Below are 15,660 nucleotides of genomic sequence, written 5' to 3'. Positions count from 1 at the left end.
TTTTTGTTTTTCCCAGAGTGCACTGCCCAGGGCCTTCAGAAAGGATATGGGGCCAGAATCCTGCCTAAGGGGAAGCAGGGAGGTGGGGAAGGGGCCCTGAAGTCAGATTATCTGAGTGGTGGGCTGAGCACCCTCTCTCCCTATGTGGGCAGAGGCCTGGGCACAGAGTGGGGAGACCCCAAGTCTGGACCCGGCTCTGTCACCTGGGAGCTGTGGGGCCCAGGACGGGCACTGGCCCTCTCTCTGGTCTCATCTGTAAAGTGGATGGGACAAACGAAAACCCCCTTAGAAGTGACTGACTGAGTGTCCTGGTCTTGGATGGCAGTCGGGCAGAGTGTGGACTAGAGCTGACAGTGTATTTGATGGAGAGTTCAGCAAGGCCACTCCCAGGTATATACCCAAGAGAAGCATGTCCTTATGTCCCCAGGAAGGCCTGTCCAAGGATATTTATTCGTAACATCACAGGTAAGAGCCAGAAACTGGGAACTGCCGTAGTACCCATCAGGAGTACAGAACCCTGGCTGTGCCCAGAGTATTTATTACCCAAAACGAATGAGTGACCATCGATGTTCCCAACAGTATGGGTGAGCCTCATAAACATTCCATTTTGGAATAAGGAAAAGCCCACAGGTCTGGAGGCTACCAAAGAAATGGGTCGGGGAGTGTGGATAAAGGAGGTCAAAAGGTCCAAACTCGCAGCTATTAGATAAATAAGTCCTGGAGATGTAAGGTACAGCATGGTGACTACAGTTAATAATACAGTATTATATATTTGAAAGTTCCCAAGAGTAATCTTAAAAGTTCTCATCATGAGAAAAAGTAAAAATCATTTGTCACTATGAGGCGATGGACTAACTGAATTTATGCCATAATCATTTCATAATATATACACATATGTATCAAATCACTACCTTGCACACCTAAAACTAAAACAATGTTTCATTTGACCCTGCCATGCGGCATGCAGGATCTTAGTTCCCTGACCAGGGGATTGAGCCCATGCCCCCATGCAGTGGAAGCCTGGAGTCTTAACCACTGGACCACCGGGGAAGTTTCACAATGTTACAGGCCGATTATACCCCGATTAAAAAAGAAAAAGGAAGATCCTTCGGTGTTTCCTTCCATTTGCAACAATTTCAAAAATAGGAAAACTAGTCAATGATGTTCCAAGTCAAGACAGAGCCATACAAACCTTTTCTCTAAAGCAATGGTCAATCCACCCATCAATCAAAAGTATTTCTGGGGTTGGCAACCATGGCCCACCCTAGAGACAACTGTGGACTTCCATGATTGGCATTCAAGGCCCTCCCCGTGGGCCTCACTTCTTACTGCCCCTCCAGGACTGCTCCCTTCCCAGAACAAGCATCTTCCCATGGCCGTGCGGTTGTGCAGCACGCCCCTGGGCCCAGGCTGCCCCTCCCCACCCCCAGCCCGGCGACACACCCCCAGCAGACCCTGGGCAGCGGCTGTCTCTCAGCCTACACTGCGCACTTGGGAAAGAGCATTTTCCCCGCCTCTCTAGGAAGTGATTTTCCCCCCATCTTTCCAATTAGATTCTAGGTTTCCTGGGAAGGTCCTACCTTGGGTATGTGCTTCACACAGTCCTATCCCTCTTGCTAATATGTGGTTACCAATTCATTTAATTACCCTTTAGAGAAAGCTAAATGTGCTCCAGCTGCCTCACTACCTATGGTATAGGTGGGGTCTCCGTGGCATCCATGAGGGGCTGCAAAGCCTACTTGTCAAGTGGAGTCAAGTGAGCCTGTAAAAGGGAGGCTAAGTGATTTAAATCGCAGGTCTGTTCTGGCTCCAAGGCCTGGGCTTTGCACCTCTGCCCTCTTGGGTCTACGAGCATCCAGTCATTCATACCCCCCACTCCACATCCCTACTCCAAGGTCTAGAAGCAGGACAGGGCAGTACTAAGAGGCTTATTTTATTTTTTAGTGAAGCTGTTCAGACCCAAGGGAGGCATGAGGGCAACAAGGAGAGGGACTCAGGGCTCAGGTGGGGCTGCCTCCAGCTTTCCTGAGCAACCACACAGAGCCCACTTTCCTGCAGAAGATGCAACAGGAACCTCCTCATGGAGGTGACACTCGCCGTTAGCTAAGTGTCTTTAAGCATCGGATTAACGATCTCCCAGACTCATTTATCTCCCCTGAAAACTGGAGGTCACAATGCCCACTTCACCAGGCTGTGTGGAGATTCCAACGTGCAGGCACCTGGCGACTTTCAGAGGGAGGGTCAGACGTGACGCACTGGGACTCTCCCACTGCCGGCCCCCAGATCACATGTGGCAGCTGATGGGACGAGAGCTGAGCAGCCAACGAATGGATCCAGCTGCTCAAAGCTGCCAGGCACGCCCATCCCAGGAGTGAACAAGTGATCGAGGCTCCTGACTTGAGGGGAAGATGGCCCAGGCACCTCAGATCCCTTCTAGGTCTGTCGAGCTCTGGGATCTTAGCCCTGGTTGCACATTAGAATCACCTGGCGAATTTTTAAAACCCTGTTGCACAGTCCCTCCCCAATCATTTCTAGAGTGAGCTCTGAGCTTTTCAAAAACTCTTCAGGAGACTAATGTGCAAAAGAGGGTTGAGAACCAATGTGGGAGACCAACTGACCCATCTTACAGATAGAGGAGTCAAGTAGAAGCAGGTTGAGACCACCAGGAGATGTTGGACAGAGTCAGGACTGGGACCCAGATCTTCTGGCCCTTGGGTGAAATTTGACATTAACTTTTGACTCAAAGAAAGCCCTGGGGGCTCTGCCTGACCTTTGCCCTGCGAGGAAGAGGGCAAGGAGCTAAAGACACAGCTGGGCAGCCAGATCAGAGGAGACAGGTCTGTCTCTGCAAGTACCTGGACTCTCTCTGCCCTCCTTGGCCCCTCTCCCAGGTCAAACAACAGCAGAAGTCCCAGAAACAAGGCTCCCCTCAACCCAAATAGGGTCTCCTTGGACCTGAGACAGACAACATGAGCTGAGGGTCCCAGGACGTGAAGCCAGAGCCTCTCTGTGGAATCTGTTCCATCTCAGGGGACAGTGGGGGGCGGGGAGGAAGCGCTCCCGTGAATCACAAAACAATCCCAACACCTTTTGTATGCCAGGCCCTGAGCTGGGTGCCAGGCACAGCCCTCACAGCTAAGCCCCCCAAACCCCATTCCCAACCTCTGCCCTCTGAAAGCAGCCTTGTTTTGCAAACACTGTCCCCTCTTTTCCTGTGACCCTGCAGATGGCCCCGGGAGGACCCTGCATACCCCTCGGCTCAGCAGGGCAGAACCTGAGGCCCAGAGCAGACGAGCAGTCTGTGGAAGACCACACAGCAGCTGAGGGGAAAGAAGGCCAGGATGTAACACAGGGCTGGGGAGCCTGTGGGCAGAGATGGGTGGAGGGGGAAGACCCCGCCTAGGGCTTGTCGGGTGCCCCATTTCACCCCCAAGAGGTTGCAGACTGGAGCTGGAGCCAGACCGGCCACACTCTGCCCCCATCCCTCTCCCATCACACCTACTCACCGTGCCTGCCCCCAGCAAAGCCTCCTCCCCACTCAGCTGCTTCCCAGGGCTGCACTCCTGGCTCAGCCTCACCCACCCGCCCCTTCTCCTCTGGATTTCATGCTGTGTGACTGCGTGACCGAGCCCACTCTCCACCGTCTCCCCTAACCTGGCCCAGAAGGCCAGGCAGCCCAGGCCCTTCCTGCTCTGTCCGGAGCTGGCACTACCCTGGACAACTCTGAGATGAAAACGGCTTCCAGGCTATCTCTGAGCCTACCCCTTGCCTTTTAAAGATCAATTAAAGCCTTGGCGATGATTCACCTTGCAGTCTGGGACAGTGCCTTTGATGTCTGCTCCAGACCTGAGACCTCTGTTTTTCCAGAGACTTCTACCACGGGGTGAAGGTAGCGTCCCTCCCTCGGGCCAGGGCAGCCACGGCTTTGCAGAGGTGCCAGTCCCCTCCGGGCTTTACCTTCTCAAGCTGGGGGTGCCAGGCCTTGATTGCGGGGTGGGGGAAAGGCACAGGGAAAGGGCCCGTGAACACCAGGAATTCTTTCCACAGAGGACAACTGGAAAAGCGATGAATCTCTGCTTCCCATGGCGGCCAAGGGCCATGGACGGAGAATGTTTAATATAAAAACATCTGACAAAGTACCTTCAGGATATATTTTCTGCATCAAAGAAGGAGCTCTTGGCAACAGGCGCTCTACCCTGACAAGGAAACTCTCGAGCACGGCTCCCGATTGTTACAGACACCGGAGGAAAGCGTGCCAGTGGGGACAGGAGGGCGAGCCGTGCGGCCCGGCAGACAGATGGTTGTGATTAGGCTGGATGCAACCAAGTGTGTTTTCTAGAATTTCAGGTCTCCTCAGAAAACCTGCCGGTTCCCCCGGCGACACAGGCCACCAGAGGCGGAGTGAGGGGCAGGGGCCATCTGCCTCCAGCTCAGAGGCACACAGCGCTGGACGGACGGCCACAGGGCTCCCCCTCAGCCCAGCGGCCTCCACTCACAAGCTCAACTACTCGCCGTCTCTGATGTACTCAGGTACTCATCCAGCAACCATTGACGAGCAGAGGCTCTCTAAAACCCGATGACAGCTGTTCACGTTGAACCTCAGAGACCCAGGAATACAGAAGCCCCAGAAGAGCAACAACCAGAGGAGTCCTATATCTTTCAGGGGGCAGAGAGGACACCATGCCAGACTCCAAGGAACCCAAAAGGGGCTGGACCGCCTGGGTCTGATCCCAGGTCCACTGCTTTCTAGCTGGGTAACCTTCGGAAGTTGGTTAATCTCTCTGAGCCACAGTTACTTGTCCTTTAATTTGGCTCATAAGTAGCTACTTCATAGACCTGTTGGGATGCATAAATGTGATTATTAAATGTGTTACGATCTGTCTTTATTTTTATGTCTTCTCTCTCTTTTCTCTTTGTCCCAGGCAAAAATCCATTCATTCATTCATCCCTTTATGCCATGACCATTCATGTCAATTCATTCATGTCATTAAGCCAATGACCTCTGGCTATTGGCTAGGACCTGTGCTGGATGCTAGGCAAGCTCCAGAGCCCCTTCAGTTCCAAGTATACGCCAGAGGTCCCCCAGCCCCAGTAACTACTACCCCTCTGTTCCAGCCATTCTTCCAGATTCAGGACATCTTTGGATTCAACTTACCCTATTCCCCATCTCTCATGTATTAACCTTCCACCACAAATAAACTCAGAACACACAATGCTATTTGCATATCCCTCTGCTTCTGCACAAGCTCTTCATTCCTTCTGACAGGCTGTCTCCATCCTATCGTCCTCCTGGCGAACACTGAGTCATCCTACAAAGCCCAGCTCAGAATCACTCTCTCCTTGAAGCTTTCCCTGAACACCTCATTCCCACCCCAAGAGAGTCCCCTGTTCTTGTTTGTGTGCTGGTACGAAGGCTTGTCCACATCTCCACAGCGCTTAGCACCACTCACCATTCTCTGCTTGCTATCTGCCTCTCCTTCTACACCATCAGCTCCTACGGGAAAAGTCCTGGCTTTCTTCACTTTGAGCACCTGCACCGGCATGCTGCTGCTGCTGCTGCTGCTAAGTCACTTCCGTCGTGTCCAACTCTGCGAGACCCGACAGACGGCAGCTCACCAGGCTCCGCCGTCCCTGGGATTCTCCAGGCAAGAACACTGGAGTGGGTTGCCATTTCCTTCTCCAATGCATGAAAGTGAAAAGTGAAAGTGAAGTTGCTCAGTTGTGTCCGACTCTTCGCGACCCCATGGACTGCAGCCCACCAGACTCCTCCGTCCATGGGATTTTCCAGGCAAGAGTACTGGAGTGGGGTTCCATTGCCTTCTCCGGCACCAGCATGCAGCAGGCTCTTAATATGCATTCAATACACTGACTCGTCATCCCAAAGCCTACAGTCAGGAAACACGCCAGCCCTGGGGTCCTTTGTCAGGGACCCTGGAGGGTGTAAAAGCTGTGTGATTTCTGGTGAATCAGTTGCCTTCTCTGGGCCTTGGATTCATCGCGGATTAAGTGTACCCCCAACTCTAGTTCCCAAGTTTTCATACTCTGGGACTAGGATTGCCAGGGTGGTGAGTGGTGGGGAGTCCAGGACACCAACCATCTCCTTCTGCGTGGCCTTGTTCCAGGCCGTAGTTTTACTCTGATGAGACAATGATGAGAAGCTAAGATGCTGCAGGCCAGAAGTCCCAGCTCTGCACAACCCCTCAAGGTCCAGGAGCTGGTACCAGGGAGCCCTTGAGATCAGTGGTCCAATGGACCCAATGTATAGGGAGCAAACTGAGAGGAGCTTACAAGAGCTCACACCACAGGGCAAAGGGTAAAGGGCAAGGCCAAGCCTGGGACCCACAGAGGCGCACTGCTCACCACCCCCACGCACTTCTTGGCAAATGATGCTGGCCAGGCCTCCTCACGCGGCCTGGTCCTCCCAGGACAGCTGGCATCATCTCTGTTGCTCCAGCCTCGACCCCCTCACTGCTTCTCTTCTAACCCCAAACGACCAGCCCAGGAAGAATGGGTTCCTCTGTGAGATACCTGGGAAGCTTTAGGGAGGAAACAAGGCCTTTTTTTTTTCTTTTGTAGATCAAAGCTATAACAGGAAGAAAACATGGCAGACAGACCTCCCTGGTGGTCCAGCGGTTAAGAGTCCACCTTCCCGTACCGGGGACACAGCTTCGATCCCTGGTCCAGGAAGATCCCACATGCTGTGGGGCGCATAAGCCCGTGCACCACAGCGACTGAAGCCTGTGTGCCCCAGAGCCTGTGCACCACAACGGAAGAAGCCGCTGCAAGGAGAAGCCTGCTCCCCGCAACTAGGGAGTAGCTCCCGTTCGTCACAACCAGAGAAAGCCTCAGCACAGCCATAAATAAAAGTTTCTAGAACCTTTAAAAAAAAAAATTATAAAAACAAGCAAAAGAACCCGTGGCAGAGATATGGTGTTAAGATCCAAATGCTGCTGATTTTGGAACCAGAGGGGAGTGCATCCCACCCCCGCCCCAAGAGGAGGCAAGGAGTCTGGGGCCATTTGGGAACTGGAAATGGCAAGCTGGTCCTGACCCAGGAGCTCAGCGCCAGTCCCCATCCACAAATGTCCAAGCTGGTGCCTGACCTGGGGGGTAGGCAGAGCAGGAGTGGGCCACACCCAAGGGCACCTCCGATCTAGGTCCAAGGCAAACTAGTCAGGTCACCATCTGCCCCAAACTCTAGTAACACATCCTTCCTGCTCTCCAAAGCCAAAGGAAACCCTCTTTCCAACTAAAAGTAGATCCCCTTGCCCTCCTGCTCTCTCTTCTTAACCTCACTCAACACATGGCCCCCGAGATCCACAGGCCCTGAGCACTGTCACATGTGAAGGCTGAGCACAGTCATGTACAACAACGCTATCCAGGCCCTGCCTGTCACCCAGGTGCCATCGGTTGGTAAAAATTCACCAAGTTGGACACCGATCTGTATACTCGGTATACTACAGAGGAAAGTCTTTTAAAAATATATATATTACCCAGGCCCTGACTCCTCATGCCTCATTTCCCACTAACATCAGGTACTTTCCTTTCCAACCCTCTACCCTCCTTAGGTTTCTCAATATCAGACTGTTTTTCACACCTCCAGGCCCTTGCACTTGGTATTTCTTCTACTTGGACTGTATCCCTCAATCCTAAACCTTGTTTCTTTGGTAAACTCCTATTTATCCTGCAAAACCCAGCTTAGATATCACCTCCTCCAGAGAGTCTTCCCGGGCCACTTCGCACACCAAGAGTGAGTCACCAAGCCCTTCTCCCTCTTGACTGCCTCTGACAACACTTTCCACGACTACTAGTTGTGTCTTCACCAGTTTGTGAGCGCCTTGAGGGCAGAGATGATGTAATTTTTATGTCTGTGTCTCCAGCCCAAGCACAGTGCCTGGCACATTGTAACAGCCATACCTACCACATGTATGCCAAGCCTTGGCTGACTCACTTGGCATCACCTCATTTCATCCTCACTGTAGATGATACGTTGTCTTTTCCACCCTGATTTCATAGGTGAGAAAATCGAGGGTCAGAGTGGTTAAATGGCTGCCCCCAGTCCTACAGCTAGGAAATGGCAGAGCCGGGACTTGAACCCAGGGCCTGCTGGTGTGCAGCCCATGCTCTTCAGCCCGCCTTGCTGTAGAGGCTCAGCACACACTGACGGAGCTGAGCTGAGGACCTTGGAGAATGAGGAGGTCCAGGGTCTGTGCTGGACCAGGGCCTCTGAGGCGAGCATGCTCAAGCCCAGAAACAGCAGAGGACGCGATATTGCGTGAACTAACTCCCCTACTGACTTCTGTAGGCACTGACACATATCAGACAGCACTGACCCCAGAGGGGAACCTCCTCGGGACCGGTGACAGGAAAGGAGGCAGGTGGGCGGGCAGCATGGACCCATCTGAGCTGTCACCTGGCAGGCGGGCGGGCAGCATGGACCCATCTGAGCTGTCACCTGGCTCCACCTGCTGTATGCTTGCTGAGTGGCCCTCAGCCACTCTCCTGACCTTTCTGAGCCTTTGAGTCCAGAACAGGCAGCCTCTGTTCTGCCAATCTGCAGAATGCACAAGTCCTAGAGAATGATCTGTGCCCTCGAGGCACTTACAGTCTGACTGGTGGAGGAAAGACATCCACATCCAGCTAAACCTCCAGCTCTCCACATTGTCCTACATAGCTCTCTTCCTTCCCGGGCCTTCTCTTCAAAATGAGAGGCTCATCCTCACCGATGCATGCTCTAAGAAACCAGCATGCTCTAAGAGATGAGATACTGGTACACAGAGTCAGGTACCAGACAAAGGACTGCCTGGTGCCCATGACAGGCAGCTCACACCATGACTCACGTATAGTGGGTGCTTAATAGAGCACTTGAACAGTTATCCAGTAGGCACTAGAATGGGATATTCTATCCTAGAGGGGAGTCACTAGTTCCTGCAGAACCAGTGCTCCACACCCCAGCCCCCAAGCACTGGAGTCAGGCAGGCCTGGCTTCTAAAGCAGTGCATCACCACAAGCCTTGGTCAACGCCCAGAGTTCACTCAGCACCGACTCTGGCCTGGCTGCCCCTCCTCATCCAGGGCAAAAAAGCTCCTTATGGCTTGCTCATTCTGTGCTTCTAACCTAGAGCCCAGAGAACCCAGCCCTCAGAATGGTCATTCCCGTGCGGCCCTTTATCTTACAATTTCTTTGAATTATCACATATCTTGCTTTTCGGTTGCCAAAAAGAGTTGCCTACCAGCCACTCACACTTTAGTATGAATTTAACTAGAGCAAATCTTGCTTTCCTCCCCAAACTAAATCAAAATCAAGGGAATGGGAAAGGGGTGGAGATGTTGTAGAAAAGAAGAGGATGACCTGAGGGGGCTTTAGGCAGTCAAGGGGCAGCAGTCAGGCAAGGAAGCCAGAGTGTCAAGGACCTAAAGGCACGCCAGAAGGGACATCTAGGCTTTCAGTGTTTCCTAAATCCCACTGAAGACTCTAGGTGTAAGGGTCCTTTACTCAGTGGCAGCTCCACGTTCTGGCCCCTTACTGGGTGATCTTTGTGAAGTCACCTGCCCCCATGAGCTTCAGTTGTCGATGGTGTGGATCACGTATCAACATGGGGAGGTGACGTACAGATCAGTTGAGAGAGTGTCAAGCATTCAGCAGAAGGCTGAACCAAGACAGACGTGTGTCCTGCTGCCCCCACGACACCCACCGATGTGTCCTCAAATGCCCCAGCTATGACTGCGCCTCAAAACCCCCACCCTGTTCCCCTAATGCGGCCTCAACAACAGGACAGGAAAGTGAAGCAGAGAGACCTTGGAGCTGGATAAAAATAGCCAGGCTCGGGCCGGGTGCTGGCATTGTCATTGTGCAAACAAGGGCGGTCTCCGGCCCGGGCTGCAGACACCCTGCTCCAGAAACACTGGTCCCAGGATGCTGAGAGAGGCCAGGCTCTCAGGGGCAGCGGCACCCCCTGGGATGCAGAGAGACAGAGGGGACTGTGGTGGTGGCTGAGCTGGTCTCTGGGTGGTTGGCAAGGTTCACCCATTAGGGAGCTGCCTCTTGCCAGGCCCCAGCCCTGTCCCTGGTGCTTCAATCAGCACAGGCTGACCCACTCTAGAGTGAGAGGCTGACTCACTCTAGACTCACTCTAGAGTGAGCCACACAGGTGGCTCACTCTACCTGGCCAGGTGTGGCTGGGGGAGGAGGCTGGGATCGCTGCCGTGGGAAGCTGGGTGGGCCCTACACGATGCGTGAGCTGGGCAGTCACACGGCTCAGGCTCCCATCCCAAGCCTGCCACCTCCGGTTTGGGGATTTGGGGCAGTGGCCTGGCAGCGAGCCTCAGTGTCCTCACCTGTGAAACGGGGGGTCACATCTGTGTCACTGGGCTGTGGTAATGAGTCAACGAGACAGAGAACAACCAGCAGTTAGCAAAGTGCTAACTGTGAACGTCAAACGTTAAATAAATGAAGGTCAGCATCAGCATCCTTATCATCTGTCCTTGAACGTTAGGGCCTGGCCCAGCGCGTTCTGCCCACTTGGAGCCCTCACCTTTCCCACCTCACCTCCCGCCCTGCCCTTTGCACCCATCTTTATAGGATGAGTCTTGGTTTACCATCCACTGAGACCTCTCTGGCCATTCTTCTCATCCTGCAGGGCCTCTCTGCCTGAGCCTATCCTCCAGGGTGACAGCCACCCAAAGCCCCAACTCTGCATGCTCCCAGCATGCAGAGGCAGTGCCAACCCCATTGGTCCTGGGGTCCCCACGGCACGAGTAAGCTGGGAAAGCTGAACCGTGAGACCCCCAAGCGGGAGGAGACCTGTGCCATCCCTGAGGCAGGCTTGGATGATCGCACTGGAGGGAATGCTCTACTCGCCTACTGAGACCACCCGCAACTCAGACCAATCACCCCCCAACAGGAAATCCCAAATGTCCTCCCCAGTTCCTTCAGCCCCTAAGAATCCCAAGGCGCTGGGTGCCAGACTTGCTCACGAGAGCCACGTGATCCTCATCCACAGTAAAGGGCACCAGCGCTACCCCACCAGTCAGAACCAAAGACCGCTCTGGGATAACTGGGTGGGAACCCCAAACACGGGCCCACTGGGCCCCAAGGCAGCCAGATCGAACGGCCTCAGGGTCTCCAGAGACCTCCCAGCCTCTAGAGGGTGCTCCCTCCTGGGAACCCGGTAAAGGAAGGGCCTCCAGCAGGTTCTCTGGGCTCTGCTCCTTCCAGCCTGAGCCGCACACCAGGCTAGCTCTGGGATGACAGTGATCAAGAGAGACGACGTTTGCGAACATGCCATGAACCCGTAAGGCACCTCCATACACGCAGTTTCCACCATTAACAAGGGGAAGGGATGCTGAAAAACTATCCATCCGACCATGCAACTGACGCCAGTGCAATCCATCCAAATTAAATACACTCTGATGGTTGGCACAGACATGGAATCATGCATTCAGGAATACTTTTAAGCCTCTTGCTTCAAAATATATGTGGCTTCCATCCACACAGGCAGAGAGGGCAAAGAAGGGATTAAAACAACAACTTCTTGTGCTGCTCTAGTTAGGTTTTTCAGGGCAAGACATTTTAAGAAGTAGGGTCAAAAGGCAGGGGTGAAAACAAAGCGGCCCAGTCAGAGGGGCCACCAGAGACCAGAGACCAGAAGGCAAGTGGGGCCCAGAAGACCCGGGCCGCAGTACCAGCTGTGTCATGAGCCCCTCTGTGCCCATGGGCAAGTCACTTCCTGCTCTGGCTTCCAGTTTCCCTGTCTTCCAAATAGACACACTCTTGTGCTCTCCCGCGGTTGTGACAGAACATGGAATGGATGGGGAAGGGCTCTGGACATAGGAACTGAGCAAGCAGCCCTGAGCAGCCAACATCAAGAGACCCTTCAGTCAAGGACAGAGTACATGAGCAATGACAGAAGTCCGTGGAATATGTTCACTGGAGGTACATCCAGTCTTTACAGAGAAGTGGGGGACAGAGCCGTGGTCAGGAGCACAGAGGCACGGTGGCAGATGGCTCTGCTCCTGTGTGACCTGGGCAAGTCACTTTCCTACTGTTGTGAGTTGATGATCATAAAAGGGCCTGAGTACAGGATATGGCCCAAAGTAAACACTCAATAAATAGCTACGATGACTGTTGTTGCCATTATGACATGGGGGTGGGGTCAGGGAAGGATGGTTCAGATGCAGACAGAGGCCTTCTTGCAGAGATCCAGCCATGCCCACTCTGGAAGCATCTCCAGCCCAATGGGCTGTCACTCAATGCAGCAGACCCAGGCCATGAGCCCCAGCTGTCCTCAGAGTGCCCCCTACACACCCTGCTCCCAAAGGGCCCCACAAACCTCGACACCTGAGTCTCTCCTGGCCCTTGAAACCCCTGGCTCACCACTAACCTGTCATTTCTCAAGGAAAGCTTGATCTACGTCTTCCCCAGAATGGGAAAGACCCTATGGCCAACACTTAAATGCTGGGAGTGGGAGGAGGCTCTACAGCAGAGTTCTCTCTGCTTCCTAGCTCAGCATCCACTGCCCAGAGAGAGACATGGAAACCACAACCTCTGGAAAACTCCTCACTGCTCAGACTTCATGAATGTTCTACCCACTCCACTTTCTCCTCTTCTGACCCTTCACATCAGTCCTTCCCTAGAGGTGGGGATAAGAGAAACCTACAAAGACAATGCAAACAAACACATCCATTTTGCTGCCTCTCGGCAGCTGGCGGAAAGGATCCCTTCAAAATCGGGATGGAGAGTTGGGCTGGGTTTTTATCATTTCCACAAGAGACAACTGGTTAAAGCATGGATTGCCAGACACTGGACAGGTTCTCACCCGTAGGCCCCATTCATACAGACTGTTCTTCACCCCAAGAACACCAGTGATGAACACACTGGCCGTCTTCTCCTTGAGGGGTAGGAGGCCCAGGGAAAAGAAAAGGCGGAGGGACAACGACAAGACCTCCATCAGGCCCCTGCCACCGGACCCCCTCCTTAAATTCAACATAACAGTAGCATGCAAGGAAAAAGAAATGCCAACCTGAGAATTCACCCGGAGCTGTGATGAGGGAGTTGGCGGCCTCTGTTTCAGTGTAAGACAATGTGGAATCAGATAGATCTGCAGGAGGGAAGAGAAAGAGAACTTAGTTGGCTGTGGGGTGTTCCTCTCTTATTTCTCAAGCATGCGTGTGTGTGTGTGTGTGTGTGTGTGTGTGTGTGTGCGTGTACGCGTGCGCACGCGTGCACATGTGGGCATGCGGGTGCTTGCAAAGGGCAGCCTGTGCCTCACAACTTTCTGCTGCCACTCCCCGTCCCACGATCGCACGAGACCAGGCCAGCCAACCCTGGAACTCTTGTGGAAAATGCTGACTGCTGCAGCCCTGGCACCTGAAAAAGTTTCAATTGCTCTGACCACAGAAATAACCCAAGTTCAGGGGACCAAGCAAGTAGGAACTTGGAGCCTCCTTGGGTAAGGTTAAATTAAGCCCCTAAACAATTCATAGCTGCTGTACTTAATTACAACCATTAAAATTCTTGAAGCTGTTCCTTCTTGCTTCCTTCCTTCCTTCCTTCCTTCCTCCCGCTGGAGCTGGGGAAACTGTTTTAACAAGTTACCAGCCATCCTCACTCTGTCCCGCTTACACCCCTCTAATTAAGGGCTCAAGCGTTTGCTCCCAGATTAACTGTTTTCTCTCTCCCTTCCCCCACTCTCTCACATCCAAACTTGCTTGCTCCCAGAGGAACTTTCAACGTCTGGACTGTTTTTTTTCTTTTTTCAAGGCATTCATTTGTTGTTTAAGTAGTTTTAAGGACCTCATACGGCGCACACTATTTGTTTTCCCTTATCTGCAGTGCAATTTAGATGGGAGATGGGAAATTCTTTTGCCCGTTTTCTCCTGAACACTGAGCTGCTAGTGAGACAAGCCGGTGCCTTTCGGGACAGACTGACTTGGGAAGTTTTTCCTGGGCCTGCGCCTCTGCCACCAGCAATGGGGTGTTGTCTCTGTTAAGGGACAGGTCTGTCCAGGAGTCAGAAAGCATGCTTCTCCTGGAAGGCCTGAGCATCTTTTATCTTCTCACCCAGCATAGTGTGGCTCAGCTGGTCCCACTGGCTCAGGAGAGCCACTCCAAGCTGGGGAAACCCTGAGACAAAAACCGTTAGCCTAGGCCCTCGCGAGCTAGAATTCCATTCGATCCTGGAGGAATTTTTTTCCTTTTACCACATGGCTTGGGGAGCGGGAAGATGAAACATTAACCAATTTGGCCTTCTCTATTTTTTTTTTCCCTTTTTCTTTTCCCACTTGCCAGATGCTGACTGGGTGTTCTGGGTTTTATTTTGTTTTTTGGTTTCATGTGATCACAGCAGCTTAGAAGTGAACTGACTTTTTGTTTATGAAAAACTAACAATGCAAGGAAAAGAAAATAATACAAAAAATAACTCAGACTATTTACCAGGGCCTGAGAAAGTTATCTGCTGGTCAAACAGGTTTGGAGGAAAATAGGGACAGATGGAAAATCTCTTTTAAAAAAAGATAATAACCTTAATGCCTAAGTAGGACCCTCGTAAAACAATTTTGCTTTTCATACCTAATCTTCCCAAAGTGTTCCGTCCCCAAGTCTTGTTGCCACTTCTTGTCTGAAGCAGTAACATCCCAGGCTGTAACCCTGTTTCTTCGTGAAGCACTGTGGAGCCAACACAGCCAGCTTTGTGAACTTTCCAGGGGTTGGGTGATGGGTGTTTTCCATCCCTTGCAGCTACAAGTCCCTGCCATGCACTCTCCAACCCCTCACATCTGGTGCTTCTAGTAAGGCCCTCCAAGGCCGCCATAGGAAAAGAACACTCCCCGCCTCGGTCACTGCTCAAGTCCCAGGGAAGAACCCCATTTGGAAGCTGGAGCCCAGGGTTCGAGTCCCACCTCCACTCTTAGTCAAATCAGGGGTCACCAGCTTTGCTTGCCAGGGGCCCAAAGTGAGTATTTTCAGCTTTGTGAGCCATACAGTCTCCACTGAAACTCTCCACCTCTGCTGTGGTCCTGGGGCAGCAGCCACAGACAACACAGCCGGCTTCCAGCAGAACACCATTAGGGATGCTGAAATGTGAATTTCATATAGCTTTCACATGCCACAAGAGTCTTCTGCTCTGGGTGGGGTTTTTTGGGGGTTTTTTTGTATTTTTTTTAAACCATTTTAAAAAGTAAAAACCATTCTCGGCTCATGAGCCACACACAAATGGTGGGCTGTCGTCTTCTGACTCCTGAGCACCAGCAAACGTCACTTCCTCTTTCTCCATCTCAGTGGTCCCATTTGTAAATTAACAGGGACACCTGTTCATCTTCAAATGGTCACTCTACCTTGCTGGACAGGGTCCTGATTTTTTGTGGCTTTATCACCAGCTGACCCACGATTCCTCAGAGAAATGATTCTCGGCACTCAAACTCAGGTGCTACATCTACTAAGAACATTTGAGGGTTTTGGTTTTTCTTTCCCCCCATCTTTTGAATTAGGGATCTTCTAAGCAACTAGTACAGTTACGTTAACTCAGAAAATGCTGAGACAGGCCTGGGAGGGAAGGGTGGGATACTGCTGAGCTGTACAGGGGCTACTGTGGGTTTCTGCCTCAGCCCCACTGCTTATCAGCTGGGCAGCCTTCCCAGCCCCTCAGCCTGATAAGCTATTTGT

At 52.5% G+C, this 15,660-nt stretch overlaps 1 protein-coding gene across 3 annotated transcripts in view; it reads right to left on the bottom strand.

Moving 5' to 3' along the window:
• SMAD6 (SMAD family member 6) overlaps positions 1–15,660 on the bottom strand; it is a 77,987-nt gene that overhangs the window by 50,448 nt on the left and 11,879 nt on the right. Inside the window, exons 3-4 of one of the 3 annotated variants that reach the window (XM_061430159.1) lie at positions 14,569–14,664; positions 13,022–13,099 (exon numbers count right to left, since the gene is read on the bottom strand). The exons of 1 other annotated variant lie outside the window; for it this stretch is intronic. In XM_061430159.1, coding sequence (XP_061286143.1) covers positions 13,022–13,099; positions 14,569–14,664 — 174 coding nt within the window. The remainder of the gene's footprint in view (positions 1–13,021; positions 13,100–14,568; positions 14,665–15,660) is intronic. One more of the 3 variants, XM_061430160.1, reaches the window with a different exon arrangement.

The sequence above is a fragment of the Bos javanicus genome, chromosome 10 (assembly GCF_032452875.1).
Source record: "Bos javanicus breed banteng chromosome 10, ARS-OSU_banteng_1.0, whole genome shotgun sequence".
NCBI lineage: Eukaryota > Metazoa > Chordata > Mammalia > Artiodactyla > Bovidae > Bos > Bos javanicus.
This window is presented reverse-complemented; position numbering and strand designations above follow the sequence as displayed.